Source organism: Thamnophis elegans, chromosome 7 (assembly GCF_009769535.1).
Source record: "Thamnophis elegans isolate rThaEle1 chromosome 7, rThaEle1.pri, whole genome shotgun sequence".
NCBI classification, from domain to species: domain Eukaryota; kingdom Metazoa; phylum Chordata; class Lepidosauria; order Squamata; family Colubridae; genus Thamnophis; species Thamnophis elegans.
The window spans coordinates 74111956-74131882 of NC_045547.1; the positions used below are offsets into that span (position 1 = coordinate 74111956).

Consider the following 19927-nt stretch of genomic DNA (forward strand, 5'->3'; position numbering starts at 1 on the left):
AACACCTTAAAAGTTGCAGTTGCAATGTATGGCTGTGGAAGTTGGGCCATAAAAAAGGCTGAGCGCCAAAGAATGGAGGCCTTTGAACTTTGGTGCTGGAGAAGACTCCTGCGAGTCCCTTGGACTGCAAGGAGATCCAACCCGTCAGTCCTAGTGGAGATCAGTCCTGACTGCTCTTTAGGAGGCCAGATCCTGAAGATGAAACTCAAGAGCTTTGGCCACCTAATGAGAAGGAAGGACTCACTGGAGAAGAGCCTAATGCTGGGAAAGGTTGAGGGCAAAAGAAGAAGGGGACGACAGAGAAGGAGGTGGCTGGATGGAGTCACCAAAGCAGTAGGCGTGAGCTTAAATGGACTCCAGAGGATGGTAGAGCACAGGAAGGCCTGGAGGAATGTTGTCCATGGGGTTGCGATGGGTTAGACATGACTTCGCAACTAACACCACCACCTTAAAAGTACTTACCTTTCCCATAAACGGTCCCATTTGTGCCACAGAGTCTCCAGTCAAAGTTGTCTGCACAGATGGCTTTCAAACAAGAAGGGACTGTCCCATGGAAGAGGTACCTCTCGTCAATGTTCTGTCCCCCTTTCTTCTTCTTCATCTGCTCCTTTTGCCTAGGACAAAGGAAAGATTTATCTTGTTCTACCAATGTTGAGCCTGAGGACAACTATGTTCCTCCATAGGGGATGGACGGCCCCTCGGCTCAGCACCGCAGAGAAAAGGGGGCCTTTAAGTGGACAAGCTTTCTAGGACTCAGAATGTTGTGGCCTGCCTGTTTTCATGAAAAATGGACCGTTTTTGGGAGGTCTGCAGAGCGCAAAAACTTTTTTTAAAATTTGCCTCTTCAAAATCTTGGTGCGTCTTATACTCCAAAAAATACGGTAATAAAGTGAGTGCCTTAAGAGGTCACGATGCTTGGTTTCTTGTAACATTGACAGCAATGATGTAATAAAACAAAATACACACCACTGGTAGACTTGCCAAAGAGATGGGTTCTGAATTCGATGTATTTTGCTAATTCTATGGTTTTTCATCGTCTGCTGAAAGGGACCCTCAATTCTCAAGAACTCCTGAGAATCTCTGTGGAGTTCGATGGCCTAAAAGCAAAGATATTACAAAGTGTTGAAGACATTCCTTGCCTCCAGAAAGAAAGGGAACGATTTATTCAATTTAAATTCCCAAATTGGAATACTTGCAATACTATAAATTTGGGTTCAAATCAGAGTTGGAAAGACTACAGAGCACTGACCCCAACAATGAACAAGGGCATTATATCCTATTTTCTCCTCACCCTAACTTCCACCAATCAGAATAGAATAGAACAGAATAGAATGTAGAGTAGAATAGAATAGAATAGAATGTGGAGTAAAGTAGAGTAGAATAGAATAGAGAGTAGAATAGAACAGAACAGAATAGAATGTAGAGTAGAGTAGAATAGAATAGAATAGAACAGAACAGAACAGAAAAGAATAGAATGTAGAGTAGAGTAGAATAGAATGTGGAGTAAAGTAGAGTAGAATAGAAGAGAGAGTAGAGTAGAATAGAATAGAATGTAGAGTAGATTAGAATAGAATGTAGAGTAGAATAGAATGTAGAGTGGAGTAGAATAGAATGTAGAGTAGAATAGAATGTAGAGTAGAATAGAATAGAATGTAGAGTAGAATAGAATAGAATGTAGAGTAGAATAGAATGTAGAGTAGAATAGAATGTAGAGTAGAATAGAATAGAATGTAGAGTAGAATAGAATAGAATGTAGAGTAGAATAGAATAGAATGTAGAATGTAGAGTAGAATAGAATGTAGAGTAGAATAGAATAGAATGTAGAGTAGAATAGAATAGAATGAGTAGAATAGAACAGAACAGAAAAGAATAGAATGTAGAGTAGAATAGAATGTAGAGTAGAATAGAATGTAGAGTAGAATAGAATAGAATGTAGAGTAGAATAGAATGTAGAGTAGAATAGAATGTAGAGTAGAATAGAATAGAATGTAGAGTAGAATAGAATGTAGAGTAGAATAGAATAGAATGAGTAGAATAGAACAGAACAGAAAAGAATAGAATGTAGAGTAGAATAGAATGTAGAGTAGAATAGAATGTAGAGTAGAGTAGAATAGAATGTAGAGTAGAGTAGAATAGAATGTAGAGTAGAATAGAACAGAACAGAATAGAATGTAGAGTAGAATAGAATATAGAGTAGAATAGAATAGAATGTAGAGTAGAATAGAATAGAATGAGTAGAATAGAATAGAACAGAACAGAAAAGAATAGAATGTAGAGTAGAATAGAATGTAGAGTAGAATAGAATAGAATGTAGAGTAGAATAGAATGAGTAGAATAGAATAGAACAGAAAAGAATAGAATGTAGAGTAGAATAGAATGTAGAATAGAATAGAATGTAGAGTAGAATAGAATAGAATGTAGAGTAGAATAGAATATAGAGTAGAATAGAATAGAATGTAGAGTAGAATAGAATAGAATGAGTAGAATAGAATAGAACAGAACAGAAAAGAATAGAATGTAGAGTAGAATAGAATGTAGAGTAGAATAGAATAGAATGTAGAGTAGAATAGAATGAGTAGAATAGAATAGAACAGAAAAGAATAGAATGTAGAGTAGAATAGAATGTAGAGTAGAATAGAATGTAGAATAGAATAGAATGTAGAGTAGAGTAGAATAGAATATAATTCTTTATTGGCCAAGTGTGATTGGACACACAAGGAATTTGTCTTTGGTGCCTATGCTCTCAGTGTACATAAATAAAAATAAAATAGAATACATTCATCAAGAATCATAAGCTACAACATTTAGTAATAGTCATAGGCTATTAACAAGGAATCAAATTATACTAGGAAACAAATAAAACAATATAAATTGTAAAGATACAAACAACATAGTTACAGTCATATTTACAATTCAAACTTACATTTTCTAACATACTTCTGGATATTTTAATGCAAGCCTGCAGACGACATACACTTTTCAGACACCTATGTACTATTTTTCAACCCTTCACCTAGAATACTAGATCTTATTCAGGTGGAAAAAAAATTCTGCAGCACTGCATTATACTGCAATATAAAGTTTCTATAAAATAGGGAACAGGGCAGTAAGAAATATATGTGAAAAAGATGCAAATATCACCAAGAGATCAATTACCGCGTATCCAATAGAAGGTAGGGCTGTATTATCCCAGTATGGAGGGTAAGTTGGAATTGTTACGGGAGACACTATGGGTGTAGGAGTTGCTGCTGCTGCTGCTGCTGCTGCTGCTACTGCTGCTGTTGTTATTGTTGTTGCTCCTGCTGTGTGTCTGAGTATAAGCAAAAAAAAAGTGTGAGGGACAAATGGTTACTCTGCTCCATCTAGTTCCAACTATAAGAACCACTTTGGGAAAAAGCAAAAGAAACAATAAAAAAACATAATGATTTTCCCAAAATTGGGAGGGGGGGGGAGAGTCGTAGCAGGATTCTACCTGTCCTCAAGGTAAAGGTTCCCCTCGCGCATATGTCCTAGTCGTTCCTGACTCTAGGGGGTGGTGCTCATCTCCGTTTCAAAGCCAAAGAGCCAGCGCTATCCGGAGACGTCTCCGTGGTCATGTGGCCGGCATGACTCAATGCCGAAGGCGCACGGAACGCTGTTACCTTCCCACCAAAGGGGGTCCCTATTTTTCTACTTGCATTTTTTACGTGCTTTCGAACTACTAGGTTGGCAGAAGCTGGGACAAGTAACGGGAGCTCAATCCTTTAAGCGGCGCTAGGGATTCAAACCACCAAACGGCTGACCCTTCTGATCGACAAGCTCAGCATCTTAGCCACTGAGCCACCGTGTCCCTCTACCTGTCCCCAAAAACAGCTCCTTTTCAAGAAGTTAGAAAAAGAAGGAACAAAGCAACCTGAAGTATGGGGTCTTAATTACCTTCTTAATTACACCCCAACACCCCTACTTTACCCTTTCTTTGTCCTGACATCTTCAGAGGAAACAAACTTGGGACGTCTTCGGACCTCCCGTTGGGTAGAATAATTCTCATTGGTCTGGGTCATATCTTGAGAAAGTGGATAGAATGTTTTTAGTTTAAGATAAAAAAAATCCCAAAGTCACTGACTATGCCTAGAGAAAAGATGCAGGAGAGAAAAAGGGGAGTGATGCTTTTATCCCCATATCAGATTTGAACTACCGTATTCCTCGGACTATAAGTGGCGGAAATGTCTGTGCATCTTATAGAGCAAATACGGACCCATTGTTGGCCTCCCAAAGCCTCCGTGCATCCTGTTTTCCATCGCCCCAGCATCTAGAAGCACTCTACAGGCCAAAAGTGGGCCCGTTTTTGGCCTCCGTGGGTCCTGCTTTTGCCCTCTCCGGCGTTGGGGAGGATGACAAAGGGACCTGTGGACGCCAAAAATGGGCCCATTTTTGGCCTACAGAGTGTTTTTGGATGCTGTAGAGAGCAAAAACAGGACACACAGAAGCAAAAAACCCTATTTTTTTCTTGTTTTCCTCCTCTAAACCAAGGTGCGTCTTATAGTCCAGTGGGTCTTATAGTCTGTCTCAAAAGCTGCAGTAGCACCTTGGGCCCTGCAAAAACTCTCCAATTACAAAGTCCCATTTTTCACCTCTGGAAGTTTTTTCTTTTTGGAAGATAACCTAAATGTTACAGAGGATTAAGGCAGCGATGAAATCCTCCGAAGTCTGCTACTGAGCTCGCGCATTGAGTGCATGCGCGCCTAAGGCATGTTAAAAAAGAACATTTTGAAGCCTTCCAGGTAAGTAGAACAGTGGGGGGGGGGAATCTGCAGGGCCAGGCAATTTAGGTTATCTAGAAAGCAGGAAATCCTACGATTCTAGCTAATATAAATCTCCTGTCACAGCTGATTGTCGGAAATATTGGTAGCATTTTTTTACTACTGGTTCGGGCGAACCGGTAGCATTTCACCCCTGGATTAAAGCTCTCATTTCATCTTTACAAACTGGAGTGGTTTTCGTCTTCATCTCCCTCTTCCCTATGCAAAAAACGAAAAGGGGGGCAGTAATTCTGGCGCTTCCCACTTGACCAACAGAAAACAGGAGTGCCCCGGGAATACGCAAATTATAGCTCCGAAGTAAAAACCCAATTGCTCGTCTTATTCAATGGGAATTTGAGAGCAGAGCCGCAACCATTTAAAAAAAAAATCCTCTGTGTATAGCCAACTTAGAAAAACAATTTCAATGGGGAAACAATGGGGAAATCAGACTTAGGGATACTTTGAACAGACGGTACCTTGACCTGTTGGAAGTGGGATTGCTTACATTTAAAGCTCAGGACATATTGCTGAGAGCCAGCTTCAAATTGGACATTTCCAGTTGGATCTGCTTGGTAAAGGTTCTCCAGATCTTCTGAAGTTACACTGGCAGGCTGGATTTGATTGTTCTATGGAAATGAAATGTTATATACGTCATTTATTGTTAGAAAGTAAGGAACAGCTGTTCCTCCTCTTCCTCATCAGCCACCTCCAGACCTGGGGACCGTTGACTTTTCCTCTCAGGGCTGATGGACAGCCCAGGCTCCGCCTCCACCTCTCTCTCTCTCTCTGCCAGCTCCATTCCCTCTTTACCAGTGGTGGGTTCCGGATCCCAGTGCAACCGATACAGTGCAACGGGGCCGTCCGCCCACCACATACACGCGCGCAGCACGTGTGCATGCGTACTTGCCTCCCGCGATGCTCCAGCTGCTTGGCAGAGCATTGCGCAGGCGCCGTACACTCTGTGCGCGTAAGCCCCGGTTTGCTCAAATACAGGTTAGAAGGGTGGGTGGGCCCTCCGGAGCACCATACCAGAATGGTACCTGGTGCTCCCAGCAGGCACCAGTAAGGCTGTACTGGGGCGTATTGGTCGTATTCCACTACTGCTCTTCACCCTCATATTTCCTTGATGCTAGCCCTGACTCCCACGCCACCTCCTCATCTGATTCGGCTGCTGGAAGGGCCAGGGATTGACAGACCACAACAGTAACATTACCCTAGTTTGGGTAATGAAACATCTGCATAGGAGGACGAGCCAACATCACTACGATATGGACGTGCAGTCTCGAAGTTAATTTAAATTTGAGAACAGAAGAAATAAGCGGTGGAATTAAGCTTTGAATGGTTTTGGACAGTGGGTAATCTTACTTTTAAAATATTATTTTCATGGATGGAATTTATGCAAGCCTTTTAAAATGAATGGATTAAGTTTTCTTCTTTTTTCATTATTATTTTTTGCAACCTATGGACTAAAATTCTCCTTCTTCATTACTGCGTGTGCTTTTCCCTTTTTCTTCTCTATTTCATTCAAGAATTTGACTTTTTTTAAAACTTGGAATAAAAAAGATACAAAAAGCAACAAAGAAAATTGTAACAACAGAGGGAAAGACGACACTGCTACTCGTAGGCTGGAGGTTTGTGTATTGGAAACAAAACACTTTTACTTTCCTCACTGATTATTCTGGCTTGGCACTTCAAGGTTTCACTGTTTTGTCTATAGAGAGTGATACGAAGAAAAGCATACAGATGTTCCTTTGACGTATATCTTTAGCCAGAGAAAAGTGAAAATAAGATCTTATTGTGAATTTATGCTTAATCTTGTAAAAACCTTCCAAGCCAGAGCAGCAGTGTTTGTCATCTGGAGATAATGGCACAATCTCAACAGCAGAATGAAACTTTAAGTTTGCAAAAGATATTGTTAGAAATTCAGAAATCATCAAACACATTTGGGAGGACGGAGAAGAAGTTGGAAAATCTAGAGCATCTAACAGTAAAATATGATGAAGAAGTTGGAGATGTTTATCAAGTGGAAAAAGTGGAGGTTAGAGTCCTAAAAACCAAAGAGAAAAATGACCACAAAGAAATTAAATCCACTGATATCTATGGCGATTGGTTTGTGTCTGGAAATGGAAAGAGTGGAATATGGAAAGAGGAATTAAATGGAGGGGAACTCTACCCCAGATGGCAAGATAAAGAAGAAGAAGAAATAAAAGAATATGGATTTAAAGAGAAATTTTGTTAGCAACATCATTGAAAACACCATTGACAATTAAAGATAAGCTGATTAAGGAAACAGAAGAAGGGCACTGAAATTACATGAGAGACTTAATAAGCAAAGAGGAGTCCATACAAATTTGATTAAGGAGATGATTAGAGGACTGATACCACAAATGGCAAAAGACATGAGATTGTTTTGCTACTGGAAAGATACAGGTTGATGGATGAAAGGGCATAATCCAAAACTAGTTAAACTTAGTGAAATTTAGTGACAATAGGTATAGTTAAATAAATAATTGATAATGATAATAATGTATACATGTGTATTGCTATGATAAGTAATAATTGGATATCAATATTACCTATGAAAGGAAGATTAGAATTTTTTTTGGTTATATATAAAAGAACTAAGTTAAATTTAGTTAACTTTTGTTTATTAGGGGAAAATTTTATGATAAAGGACACAGTCAAATAAAGAAGGGATAATGATAACAACTTATATATGTGCATGGGTACAACATAAGGAAAGTGGATGTAAAATATAAACAGTGATTTAGAAAGGAGGATTAGAATTTTTTGTTACTAAATATTATGAATGTTTAGCTAGAATAGGCCATAAGGATTCAGTGTTATTGTAGGATATTAGAAATAGCAAATGAAATGCCAGTATGTGGTTATGTTTTAAATCTTGATATATTTTATGATGAAGGGCGTTTAAACAATTATAGTCAAATGAAAATGGATGGTAATATATATAAATATATCTGAGTTAAAATACTTCAGTTAATATGAATTATGGTTGATGACTGTGGAAGAGATGCATGAAAGTCTTATAACCAACTGATACACTTTCACCAGTATGTAAAGGGGAATTCCTTGTGTTGTGTCTTTTGAAAATTAAAAACAACATCTATATATACATATACATATATCAGTGATGTGCGGTGAGGTTTATGGCTGGTGAGGCACTGACACAGGGGTTTCAATTTTTTTTAGACTTGTGGACTTCAACTCCCAGAATTCCACAGCCAGGCATGCTCAGTTCAAACTTAAACTGACAGCATTTGTTTTTCGCCTTTGCAAAAAAGTTTTACTTCATTCTTTTTCTTCTCCCTCCCCCTCCTTCCTCCCTCTCTCCCTCCCCCCTCTCTCAAACAAACACATGCACACAGAGAAGTTGGATCCCTCTCTCACTCACTCACTCTCAAACAAACACAAACACAGAAGTTGGATTGGATATATTTTCCAATGACTTGAAAGCAGCTCCTCTGCCATACCCCCCTCCCATTCCCCTGCTGCCTTCCGATCCGAGCCTTTGATTGCAGGTGGAGCCACGTTGCCTTTTCAAACTTGTAATCAGTGAAGCTGGGCTTATATACTTTTATCCAGCTCTGTGTGTGTGTGTGTGTGTGTGTGTGTGTGTGTGTGTGTGTGTGTGTGTGTGTGTGTTTGACAAGGCAACGTGGCTCTGCATGCAATCAAACTTTTTGAATTTCTCCCCCTCCCTCCGACCCACACGTACCTTTTCCGGCTTTTTCAGAATGGATTTCAACGCCGGTGTTGCCTGCCATTATAAAAAGAAAAAAAATGTAAAAGGAAAAAGGCATGAGCTGAGGCCAGGCTGAGCTAGTTGCTGCCAGAGCCTCTAAAAAAAATGCCCTCTGCAGGAGGCAGGAGAACAACGTGCCTCATGTACGTCAGGAATTTTTCGGCTTTTAACCCTTGCTTAGCTCTGCTCGAGTGATCATAAAGTCAGACTGGATGAGGCACCTCATCCTCCTGCCGCCTCCTGTAGAGGGCACTTTTTTAGAGGCTTTTTTAAACAATGAAGCACTAAGCAGTCATCCATGGTGATTCTGGCAGCAACTAGCTCAGCCTTTCTTTTCTTTTCATGATGACAGTGGTGAGGCTCTGCCTCCCCTGACTGCATGTCCCTGATATATATATAAATATAAAAGAAACATCTGCATAAAAACAACCAAGCTCAGAGAGCCTTCCCTTATTGCTACAAATATTCTCCTTTATTGGTTGAGAATTCTCCTAGGGCTGGAAGCCGCTAACAGAGCACTTCTATGGACTAGAGGTGCCCCAGTCCTCTACTGACCTGTTTCCCATATTCGAACCATTGGCCCTGATCACTCTTCCAGTACCACAACCACATGGTTGTCATGACAAACTTAGGCTCTTTGGTGACAGATGACGGAGTGGACAGGCGCCGAATTGGAGAAGTGGCAGAAGTCAGGGTCGTGAAATCTAGCCCTAGATCTGGAAATCTGTAGAGGAGAAAGAAAGTCCGGCTGAGTTTATCCACTCTGCTAAATCACTCTCGTTTTCTCTCCCTTTCCCTTGCCCTGGACAAGCCATAGTTGGCTGGTTTCACCCAGGAAGATAAACCTTCATCCATGTGTAGCAAACATCACTATTGGGTTTACACAGAATCGTGGCACGACAAAACCGCGCTCGTCAAAATAGCAGCGACAAAACCGTGTCGCTAAAGCCGCGACGTCATCACCGCGACGTCATCACCGCGGCAACAGAAGGGTGCTTTAAAACAGCGCGGTGGCAGAAAGCCGATTTAAATTAAGGTAAGGGTTAGGATTAGGTTTAGGGGTTAGGTTTAGGGTTAGGTTTAGGGTTAGGTTAGGGTTAGGTTTAGGGTTAGGTTTAGGGTGCTGAGTGCTTCGGAAGGTTTCAGGTTCAGGTTTAGTTGAAGGCACGGATTTGCCCTCTGCGGTTATGTCGTCGCGCTAGGGTCGCCTTTTTCCTTAGCGCTTCGGAAGGCGCGGATTTGCCCTCCGCGCTTATGTCGGCGCGCATAAGGGCTTTGCGGTATTGTGGGTGAACCACACAGAATAGGCAGGTCCACCTGTCGTTTGTTGCTTCTCCGTGACCTCTGGGCTTGATTTTAGTGAATTCCAAGCTATAAGGGGAATCTTAATCTTCCACTTGTATATCCTTTCCCCGCAGTGCTTTGTGTTCAGACCTGTGGCCCCTTTTTCAACTTCAGATCTAAATCCTGAAAATCTGTGGAGGTTTTCCCCAGATCCAACCTAGTTCTTCTGAAAACCAGGAGCTTTAGATGCTCAGAGGGCTGGCTGTTATCAGATACTAAATTTTTTTTTGCTACTAGTCAAAAAGAAAATAGTATGGAGCTAAAAAAAAAAAAAAGTAATTGATGCATTTGAAGATGGAGATTTCGGAAGGTTGGAGCATTAAAGCTTTTTTTTTGGGGGGGGGGATATGTGTGTATAAAAGAATCCCTTAATTCAATAATGGGCCGTTCAGAAAAAAAATCTGATGGGGGCAGACCCAGGCCCCTCTCCATAGATTAAATGCACTTAGTTTCCTTATTGCTTAATCATCCTCCTGGATCCTGGAGTAACATGATGAGATTTCTACTTGAATGGCTAACTCTGCAAAAAGTAACATTCAAGGAAATACACCAGGAGTGAAATCCAGCAGGTTCTGGAGAACCGGTAGCGGAAATTTTGAGTAGTTCGGAGAACCGGCAAATGCCGCCTCTGGGTGGCGCCAGAGTGGGGTGGGAATGGAGATTTTGCAGTATCCTTCCCCTGCCATGCCCAGGAAGCCACGCCTATCAAGCCACACCATGCCCACCAAGCCACGCCTACAGAACCGGCAATAAAAAAATTGAATTTCACCACTGCTATACACCGTTTTCTTACTAAGCCTTCTTGGTTAACACACAGCTGGAGATCTGCTTGTTTCCATAAGTAACATCTCTTTAAAGTTACACAACCCAACTTTCTTGTAAAAGATAAAGGTAAAGGTTCTCCTGCACCTGCGTCTTTCCTAACTCTAGGGGGCGGTGCTTATCTCCGTTTCAAAGCCAAAGAGCCAGCACTGTCTGAAGACGTCTCCGTGGTCATGTGGCCGGCATGGCTAAATGCCAAAGGCGCACGGAATGCTGTTAACTTCCCACCAAAGGTGGTTCCTATTTTTTCTACTTGCATTTTTACGTGCTTTCGAACTGCTAGGTTGGGAGAAGCTGGGACAAGTAACGGGAGCTCACCCCATTACACGGCACTAGGGATTTGAACCGCCAGACTGTCGACCTTTCTGATCGACAAGCTCAGCATCTTAGCCACTGAGCTACCGTGTCCCTTTCTTGTAATAAACAGCAAATTTTGTGAGTTGAAAGACAGAACTGCTGAATCCAAGGTGCCCTTGGGGCACCTGTAAAAATCTGCACGGGGAGAGGTGTGGCCTTGTCATTGAAGCCCTGCCCCCTTTGCTGGCAAGTACAAAAGAGCCATAATCTTGAACCACAATCCTGCAGCCACTATCTTGCAAATTTTGACATCTCCTCCTTGCAAAGACCCCTGGCATTAGCCCACCTCCACTTTTTCAGGAGAAAAGTACCCCAGGCTTCAATCCCATCAGGAAAATGCAAACATCCATTAATGGCATCGGACCTGGGTACCTGAGAGACCGCCTCCTGCCGATTACCTCCCATAGACCGATCAGATCTCACAGGTTAGGTCTCCTCCGGATTCCATCTGCCAGCCAATGTCGGCTGGCGACTCCCCGGGGGAGAGCCTTCTCTGTTGCAGCTCCGGCCCTTTGGAACGACCTCCTCGTGGAGATCTGGACCCTCACTATCCTCCCCGCCTTCCGCAAAGCCACCAAGTCCTGGCTGCTCCAGCAGGCCGGGGGGCTTGTGAAATATCCAGCCCCACAGAAACTGTGAGTGTTGTGTATTTTTAAAGTGTTGTTGTCTATTTATCCCCCTTCCCTTGTCTATTGTGAGCCGCCCGGAGTCCTTGGGGAGTTGGCGGCATACAAGACAAATAAACTAAACTAAACTAAACAAATAAACTAAACTAAGATTATTTTTTTTTACAAAGCATAATTTCATCTTCTACCTGGTAATATTTGGGTCACAGTAAGCCTGTTCAATTTCCTCTCTTCTGGGAAGATCCTTCCAACCATTGCTGGTATGGATTTGCCACCGATAAGGAAGATCATAATGGATCATACTGCAATTATCTACAAAGCGAACGAGCAAAAGTAAATCACCTAAGCTTCTTCATTATACATTTTATAAAGGGAGCCTACAGACATGTTTACTACAGATTGACATTTCGTCTTTATTGGTTAGCCCTTGGGCCATATCACAGTGCAAAGTTTCAGAAACAAATGATTACTAAAATTTGATAAAAGCCATTTAAAAATGGAATTTGATAAAATACAATTTAAAATGAAATTGGCATAAGACACAGTCTAAAATGAAATTGGAATACAATACAATAATTCAAGATATAAAATATGATAAAATTATATTGCGGTGTCACCCCTGCAATTTACCCCAATATGTAGATCTCAACCGAACCATTTTGCTTAAGTACTGTGCTGTGTTAAATGCTATTTTCCAGTTCTGGCCGCACATAAAGTAGGTTGTTTTGATGTGGGGATCCCAATGGCTCCTTCGTTTGGTATATGGACCAAGGTACCTGCCTCTCACCCCCTTATACAAGCAACCATCAAATCGTGAGCCAGGTCTTCTATCTCTGCCACTCCGCAAATGCAGAGAGGCTCACTGTAGGGTATAGAATGGAATCTCCCATATCTGACCATTGTGTCAAGCTCACGTAAATTATCTCCCTGAGATGTTTTGGCAATTGTAACTTCAAATAGCTGTCTACTTGAAAAGTACGTTTGTATTTGGTCAGCCATTTAAAGTTACCCACCTTACTAAGGAGAGCTATATCATTTTGTGCTTCTATATCCTTAATTCTTTGGGGACGTGCTTACTACAATTGGCTGACCATCCTTGAGAAATAACTTTGGTTCAAGTTTCCACGCTGATGGATAAAAGCAGAAATCCAAACTCAACATTTTCTGGCTGATAAGAAGTTTTGTCTGTTCTGCAGGATGTAAATCCAAAATCAACAGGAAACCTGAACTTTGTATCCTGTTTTGTTGTGTCCTATTTTCAGGTACAAGCAGCACGTTTTTGGTTTAGAAAAGTGGTGTGTGTGTTACAGAAGATCAGGGGTGTCCAAACTTGGGAACTTTAAGACTTGTGGACTTCAACTCCCAGAATTCCCCCAGCCAGCTGGAATTTTGGGAGTTGAAGTCCACAAGTCTTAAAGTTCCCAAGTTTGGACAGCCCTGCATAAGATGGATTAGATCCCCAGGAGAAAGCCATGAAAATCTGTATCTACATGATTGCCAAGGAAACTACCATGAATCATCTTGGTTACTCTGGATCCAACAGATCCCATACCTTTCTTTGCCTTTCTCCATTCCCTCTTTTTTTTCTACTCTAGAGCAATGATTCTCCACCTTGGCCATTTTAAGACGTGCGGACTTCAAGTCCCAGAATTCTACACATTTTAAAACAGCCATAGATAGATAGATAGATAGATAGATAGATAGATAGATAGATAGATAGATAGATAGATAGATAGATAGATAGAAGAGAGAGAGAGTATATAGATGATAGAGTATATAGATGATAGATAGATATAGATAGATAAAAGAGAGAGTAGATAGATGAGAGTAGATAGATGATAGATAGATGATAGATAGATATAGAACAGAGAGAGAGAGAAGATTATACATATATATATATGTATGTATGTATGTGTATGAGTATATATATATGTATGTATGTGTATGAATATATATATATATATATATATATATATATATATATATATATATATATATATATATATATATATACACATACATACATACATACATACATACATACATACATACATACATACATATACTTAAAGTCACTTAAAGCTCAAATGGTTAATTCCCTGCCTGGGAAGGCAATGGAGCACAGGTTCGATTCCCAAACTTGGGTATGGCTAGCTGATGAGAGCTAAATAGCTTGAAATAGATCTATACTAGTCTCCCTTTATTTATTTATTTATTTATTTATCAGCATAAATATAACAAATGTAACAAAAAGGCAACAGTAAAAAATATTGGGTTTCTGTCTGGATGGTCTCTTGTGACGAGCTGAAGGATAGAGAATGGAAGTGTGACCTTCCTCCCATATTTGGGCATACCAGGGGTTGTGACTTTAAATATAAATATAAATGTGTATGTTTATGTGTGTTTGTGTGTGTGTGTGTGTGTGTGTGTGTGTATGTATGTATGTATGTGTATATATATATATATAAATATATATATGTTATATTTATGCTGATAAATAAATAAAGGGAGACTAGTATAGATCTATTTCAAGCTATTTAGCTCTCATCAGCTAGCAATGGAGGAGGCAATGGAGCACAGGTTCGATTCCCAAACATGGGTTTCTGTCTGGATGGTCTCTTGTGACGAGCCTAATGACAGAGAGTGGAAGTGTGACCTTCCTCCCATACTTGGGCATACCAGGGGTTGTGACTTTAAGTATATATATCTTGATTACAATTATGTGACCTCTAGTAAGTGCCTGGTCTGGATAGAAAACAAGCAACATCCTACGTTAATATTAAAGTTTAATGCCAGATTTTAGATACTGTAGGAATTATTCATGTTATTTATGCTATTGTATTTGTGTTGTTAGTTGAATAATAAAAATACAATAGTATAAATAGCTTTTCTCCTGGAAAAGCAATTTACTATTAAACAATGGGGTAGAAATTTAGAAATAAAAAGTTCAGTGGACTATGAAGAATAAGTAATAAATGTTCGGTAGAAGAGATAGGAAAATGGTTATAGTAAAGAACTGTGGAAAGAAAGAAGGGGAAAAACATTAATCTTGAGCCTACCATGATCACATCCACTCCCGGCCACACACACCCACACACCCGGCCCTCTGAGGTTAAACACAGCCCTGATGCGGCCCTCAATGAAATCGAGTTTGACACCCCTGTTCCAAAGCAAGCAAGGGCATTAAAAAAAGCAGAAATACTATGGCTAATGTGGATGGAACTTGCAAAGATATTACAACTCGCAAGGACAAATTAACTGTCACCTTCTTCGCTGCGACTTACTTTTATTTTTACAGAACTGCCATAGATAGTAGACACAGATTTCATCGCTTTTTTCCTTCTCTGCACTTGGAAATTTAGGAGCTCTTTTTGCACCTATAAAAAAAAGAGAAATTAAAGGACACGACATCCTGCTTCAGTAAAAATCACAGCATGGTGTTCTTTCCCAAGTGCAGAAGGGCCTTTCAGTTCTCTGCTCAGGACTAGCAGCTCCTGAACGATGGAGGCTGCAGGAGAGGGGAGGATTTCCCCCCAAGTTATATGACCCACTGACTGGAGTCCCTTGCTCTTTAATTGGGGTGGGTGTTGTGACCCACCAGCGTATCTGGTAGCAGCAGATTCGGACAGTGAGGAGGTTGGGGAGGAACATGGGCCAGTCCTGGACTCTGGGGAAGGCTCTGATGAGGGCTCTGTGTTGGAGGCAGAGAGGGGTCAGGGTCCTCTGACAGTTATCAGCTGGCTTCGGAATCGGACATCGGTGGGGCAGAAGAACAGCTGGAGCCTGTTCCCAGTGTGTGCATGTGCAGAGTTGCAAGACGAAGGGAGCAACTAAGGAACAAAGGTCGATTTGGGGGTAAGGCCACAGGTGGACGGTGAATGGCCCCACCCATAGGGAATAAAAAAGGAGCGAACAAAGAGTGGAATTTGCAGGAGACCATAGTTCATTCCTGCATTCTTGCCAAGTATTGCAGCGCCTGAAAGATATCGGCCTGGCCACTCTCCAAGCCCGATAAAGTTGGTAATTGTGAGCTATCTTGAAAGGCTGTGGGAATGACTTTGCTGGAGAGGAATTCACTGTAAATTAAATAAAAGGGGTTTATCGGGACGAGGACTTGGCTTTGTGCTGCTGGGGAAGCCTAGGTCAGAACAGTGGGGTGTAAGTCATTAAACAACTGGTGGTAAGTCAGTTGCTCGTCTTACGGGGACTACATGTGTACATCTAATGAAGCAGAAGTTACGTGATGCAGGATGCCTTAACCCTCTGTCTCATAAATTTTTTCATCCTATCATATTAGACAAGTATTTCTCAATGTGGGCAACTTGAAGATGTCTGGACTTCAACTCCCAGAATTCTCCAGCCAGGATATCTTCCAAGTTGCCAAAGTTGAGAAACACTGATTGTTGTTGTTAGTTGCGAAGTCGTGTCTGACCCATCGCAATCCCATGGACAAGGTTCCTCCAGGCCTTCCTGTCCTCTACCATCTTCTGGAGTTCATTTAAGCTCACGCTTACTGCTTCTATTACTCCATCCAGCAACCTCATTCTCTATCGTCCGTTTTTTCTTTTGCCCTCAATCCTTCCCAGCATGAGGCTCTTCTCCAGTGTGTCCTTCCTTCTCATTAGGTGGCCAAAGTATTTGAGTTTCATCTTCAGGATCTGGCCTTCTAAAGAGCAGTCAGGACTGATCTCCTCTAGGAGTAACCAGTTGGATGGCCTTGCAGTCCAAGGGACTCGCAGGAGTCTTCTCCAGCACCAGAGTTCAAAGGCCTCCATTCTTTGGCGCTTAGCCTTCCTTATGGTCCAACTTTAGATCCATCCATTGCAACTGGGAAAACCATAGCCTTGACTATACGCACTTTTGTTGGCAGGGTGATGTCTCTGCTTTTTAGTGTGCTATCTAGATTTGCCGTATCTGATATATACAGATATCAAAAATACAAAATACCGAAGTGTGCACCTTGTTATAGACTAACCCAAGTGACACCAAAGCCTGATCCCCAACAGCCAAAGGTGCTAAAAAAAAAGGAATTGACTTACCTTGGTCAGGCCGATCTACCATCACAAAATTATCTGCATTCTGAGATCTCTGATTTTTGGGACGTGTGCTTGGGTCGTCTTTCTCTGCTGCAGGAGGACAATTTGGGGTTTCTACAAGAATGGAATGGAGATGGTTTCTATGGTTTTGTTGATTAAATGGATTATAGAAAGAAGTATGCTGTAACCATACATAGGGAATAAATTTACAGCTGTTCATAGAAGTGCCGAGAAGATGTGAAGTTACTTCTTGGCAATTTTTCGTTTCTCTTTGTGGGAAGCCCCCACCCCCACAAGAATGGAATATTTTGGGGAATATTAAAAAGGAAGGACAAAATATTTCCCCTAAAGGAGGAATAAAAAAAAAATCTTGAGGCAGAAACCAGCCACAGTTTCCCTGCCCCAAGCAGAAACTGAAGAGGCCAGCTTTTAGAAGTCCAGATTTGGACCCATTCAGAAAAACTGGGTCAAGATATAAACTCAGATAAGCAGTAAACAAAAGATTGACAAAATTAGCTCAAACAAACACCTGAGACAGGTGTCAGCAACCTTAAACACTGTAAGAGCCATTTGGACCCGTTTTCCACAAAAAAGAAAACACCGGGAGCTAAAAAAACCTTCCTGTGCCTGACTAATTCCTGAGCGGCCACAAAGTTAGTATATGTAGTTGAATTAAACATTGTGTTTTCTTCTGAAACTCGAGTATCATATTTTTCGGAGTACAAAACGCACCCTTTTCCTTGAAAAAAGAGGCTGAAATCTGGGTGCATCTTATACACTAAATACGGCATTTTTTTGTCTCCTGAAACCCCACACCCTTCGCCAAAATTGCCGTGCAGAGCCTTTAGGAGGCTTATAGCGTCTCCTGGGGGCTGGGGAGGGCAGAAATGAGCAGAAAACGGGCCATTTTTCGCTCAGTTTTGCCTCCCCAGCCCCTAGGAGTACTCTACAAGCCTCCTAAAGGCTATTCGTCCCCATTTTCTGAAGAAGAAAAAAAACGTTTTTGTGAAAAACGGGCTGTTTTAGGGAGGTCTGCTGAGTGCCAAAACATTTTTTTAAAAATTTGCCTCTTCAAAATCTTGGTGCATCTTATACTCCGGAAAATATGGTAGTTCAGAGAATTGGCAAATACCACCTCTGCTGGCCCCAGAGTGGGGTGGGAATGGAGATTTTGCAGTATCCTTCCCATGGAGTGTGGAGGGAATGGGGATTTTGCAGTATCCTTCCCATGGAGTGTGGAGGGAATGGGGATTTTGCAGTATCCTTCCCATGGAATGGGGAGGGAATGGAGATTTTGCAGTATCCTTCCCACAGGAGTGTGGAGGGAATGGAGATTTTGCAGTATCCTTCCCATGGAGTGGGGAGGGAATGGTGATTTTGCAGTATTTGTCCCCCAGGAGTGTGGAGGGAATGGAGATTTTGCAGTATCCTTCCCACAGGAATGTGGAGGGAATGGAGATTTTGCAGTATCCTTCCCACAGCAATGTGGAGGGAATGGGGATTTTGCAGTATCCTTCCCATGGAGTGGGGAGGGAATGGAGATTTTGCAGTATCCTTCCCATGGAGTGTGGAGGGAATGGGTATTTTGCAGTATCCTTCCCACGGAGTGGGGAGGGAATGGAGATTTTGCAGTATCCTTCCCATGGAGTGTGGAGGGAATGGGTATTTTGCAGTATCCTTCCCACGGAGTGGGGAGGGAATGGAGATTTTGCAGTATCCTTCCCACAGGAGTGTGGAGGGAATGGAGATTTTGCAGTATCCTTCCCACAGGAGTGTGGAGGGAATGGTGATTTTGCAGTATTTGTCCCCCAGGAGTGTGGAGGGAATGGAGATTTTGCAGTATCCTTCCCATGGAGTGTGGAGGGAATGGAGATTTTACAGTATCCTTCCCATGGAGTGGGGAGGGAATGGAGATTTTGCAGTATCCTTCCCATGGAGTGGGGAGGGAATGGAGATTTTGCAGTATCCTTCCCATGGAGTGGGGTGGGAATGGGGATTTTGCAATATCCTTCCCATGGAGTGGGGTGGGAATGGGGATTTTGCAATATCCTTCCCATGGAGTGGGGAGGGAATGGTGATTTTGCAGTATTTGTCCCCCAGGAGTGGGGAGGGAATGGAGATTTTGCAGTATTTGTCCCCCAGGAGTGTGGAGGGAATGGAGATTTTGCAGTATCCTTCCCATGGAGTGTGGAGGGAATGGAGATTTTACAGTATCCTTCCCATGGAGTGGGGAGGGAATGGAGATTTTGCAGTATCCTTCCCATGGAGTGGGGAGGGAATGGAGATTTTGCAGTATCCTTCCCATGGAGTGGGGTGGGAATGGGGATTTTGCAATATCCTTCCCATGGAGTGGGGTGGGAATGGGGATTTTGCAATATCCTTCCCATGGAGTGGGGAGGGAATGGTGATTTTGCAGTATTTGTCCCCCAGGAGTGGGGAGGGAATGGAGATTTTGCAGTATCCTTCCCCTCTACGCCCACCAAGCCACGCCCACAGAACCAGTAGTAAAAAAATAATGAATTTCACCACTGAATTGTACCCAATTCACACACAGTTTGATGGAGATGAAAAGTATTATAAATACAATAAATAAAACCTAAAAAAACTTTCACAAAAATGATCAAGGGAAGGAGGGAGAGAACGACAAGGGAATGAGAAGAGAGAGAGAGGCTCTGAAACAGGAAGTGGAGCCAAGAAGATTGCAAGGATGTAAAAGGCTCACTGAGGTCCTTAATGAAGGCAGCAATCCTGGCATCACAAATGGCTTGGATGTTCCAAATTGTCTCTTCATCCAGGCCTTCGGCGAGCAGCAGACTAGCAGGAACGGGGTCCAGAAGATCGTGAGACCTCTTGCAGTGGGGGAACCGGCATTCTCCTCTGAGAAAGTAGCGGCAAATGTGAAGCCGGCGACATTTTCCATTCAGAGTGCAAGTCCTTTCCTTTTTGTTATAGCCACCGCACACCTGGAAAAGAGAGAGACAAACAAAAAGACACCAATATTCCTCCGTTTGGGATTGCACACAAAGCAGGAAAACACCCTGGGCATTGTTTTGTTGTTTTTTTTAATTGAAAATTTTGAGAAAAAAAAACTTTTACATATGTTTACTTCCCTCCCCCTACCCTCCCGACCCAACCCCCCCCCCCAACCTTCCCCCCCTCCCCACTTCCCAGAACCAATACAGGGTATAAATCTTTAACAAA

The 19927-nt window shown here is 42.0% G+C and overlaps 1 protein-coding gene across 1 annotated transcript in view; it reads right to left on the reverse strand.

Annotated features, from left to right (window-relative positions):
• LOC116511875 (zinc finger CCCH-type antiviral protein 1-like) overlaps nucleotides 1-19927 on the reverse strand; it is a 35117-nt gene that overhangs the window by 4057 nt on the left and 11133 nt on the right. The window contains exons 3-13 of the mRNA XM_032222142.1: nucleotides 19449-19689; nucleotides 16730-16840; nucleotides 14975-15067; nucleotides 11879-12002; nucleotides 9097-9265; nucleotides 8515-8556; nucleotides 5284-5404; nucleotides 3949-4042; nucleotides 3157-3310; nucleotides 967-1097; nucleotides 463-614 (exon numbers count right to left, since the gene is read on the reverse strand). Of these exons, the coding sequence (XP_032078033.1) occupies nucleotides 463-614; nucleotides 967-1097; nucleotides 3157-3310; nucleotides 3949-4042; nucleotides 5284-5404; nucleotides 8515-8556; nucleotides 9097-9265; nucleotides 11879-12002; nucleotides 14975-15067; nucleotides 16730-16840; nucleotides 19449-19689 (1432 nt within the window). The remainder of the gene's footprint in view (nucleotides 1-462; nucleotides 615-966; nucleotides 1098-3156; nucleotides 3311-3948; nucleotides 4043-5283; nucleotides 5405-8514; nucleotides 8557-9096; nucleotides 9266-11878; nucleotides 12003-14974; nucleotides 15068-16729; nucleotides 16841-19448; nucleotides 19690-19927) is intronic.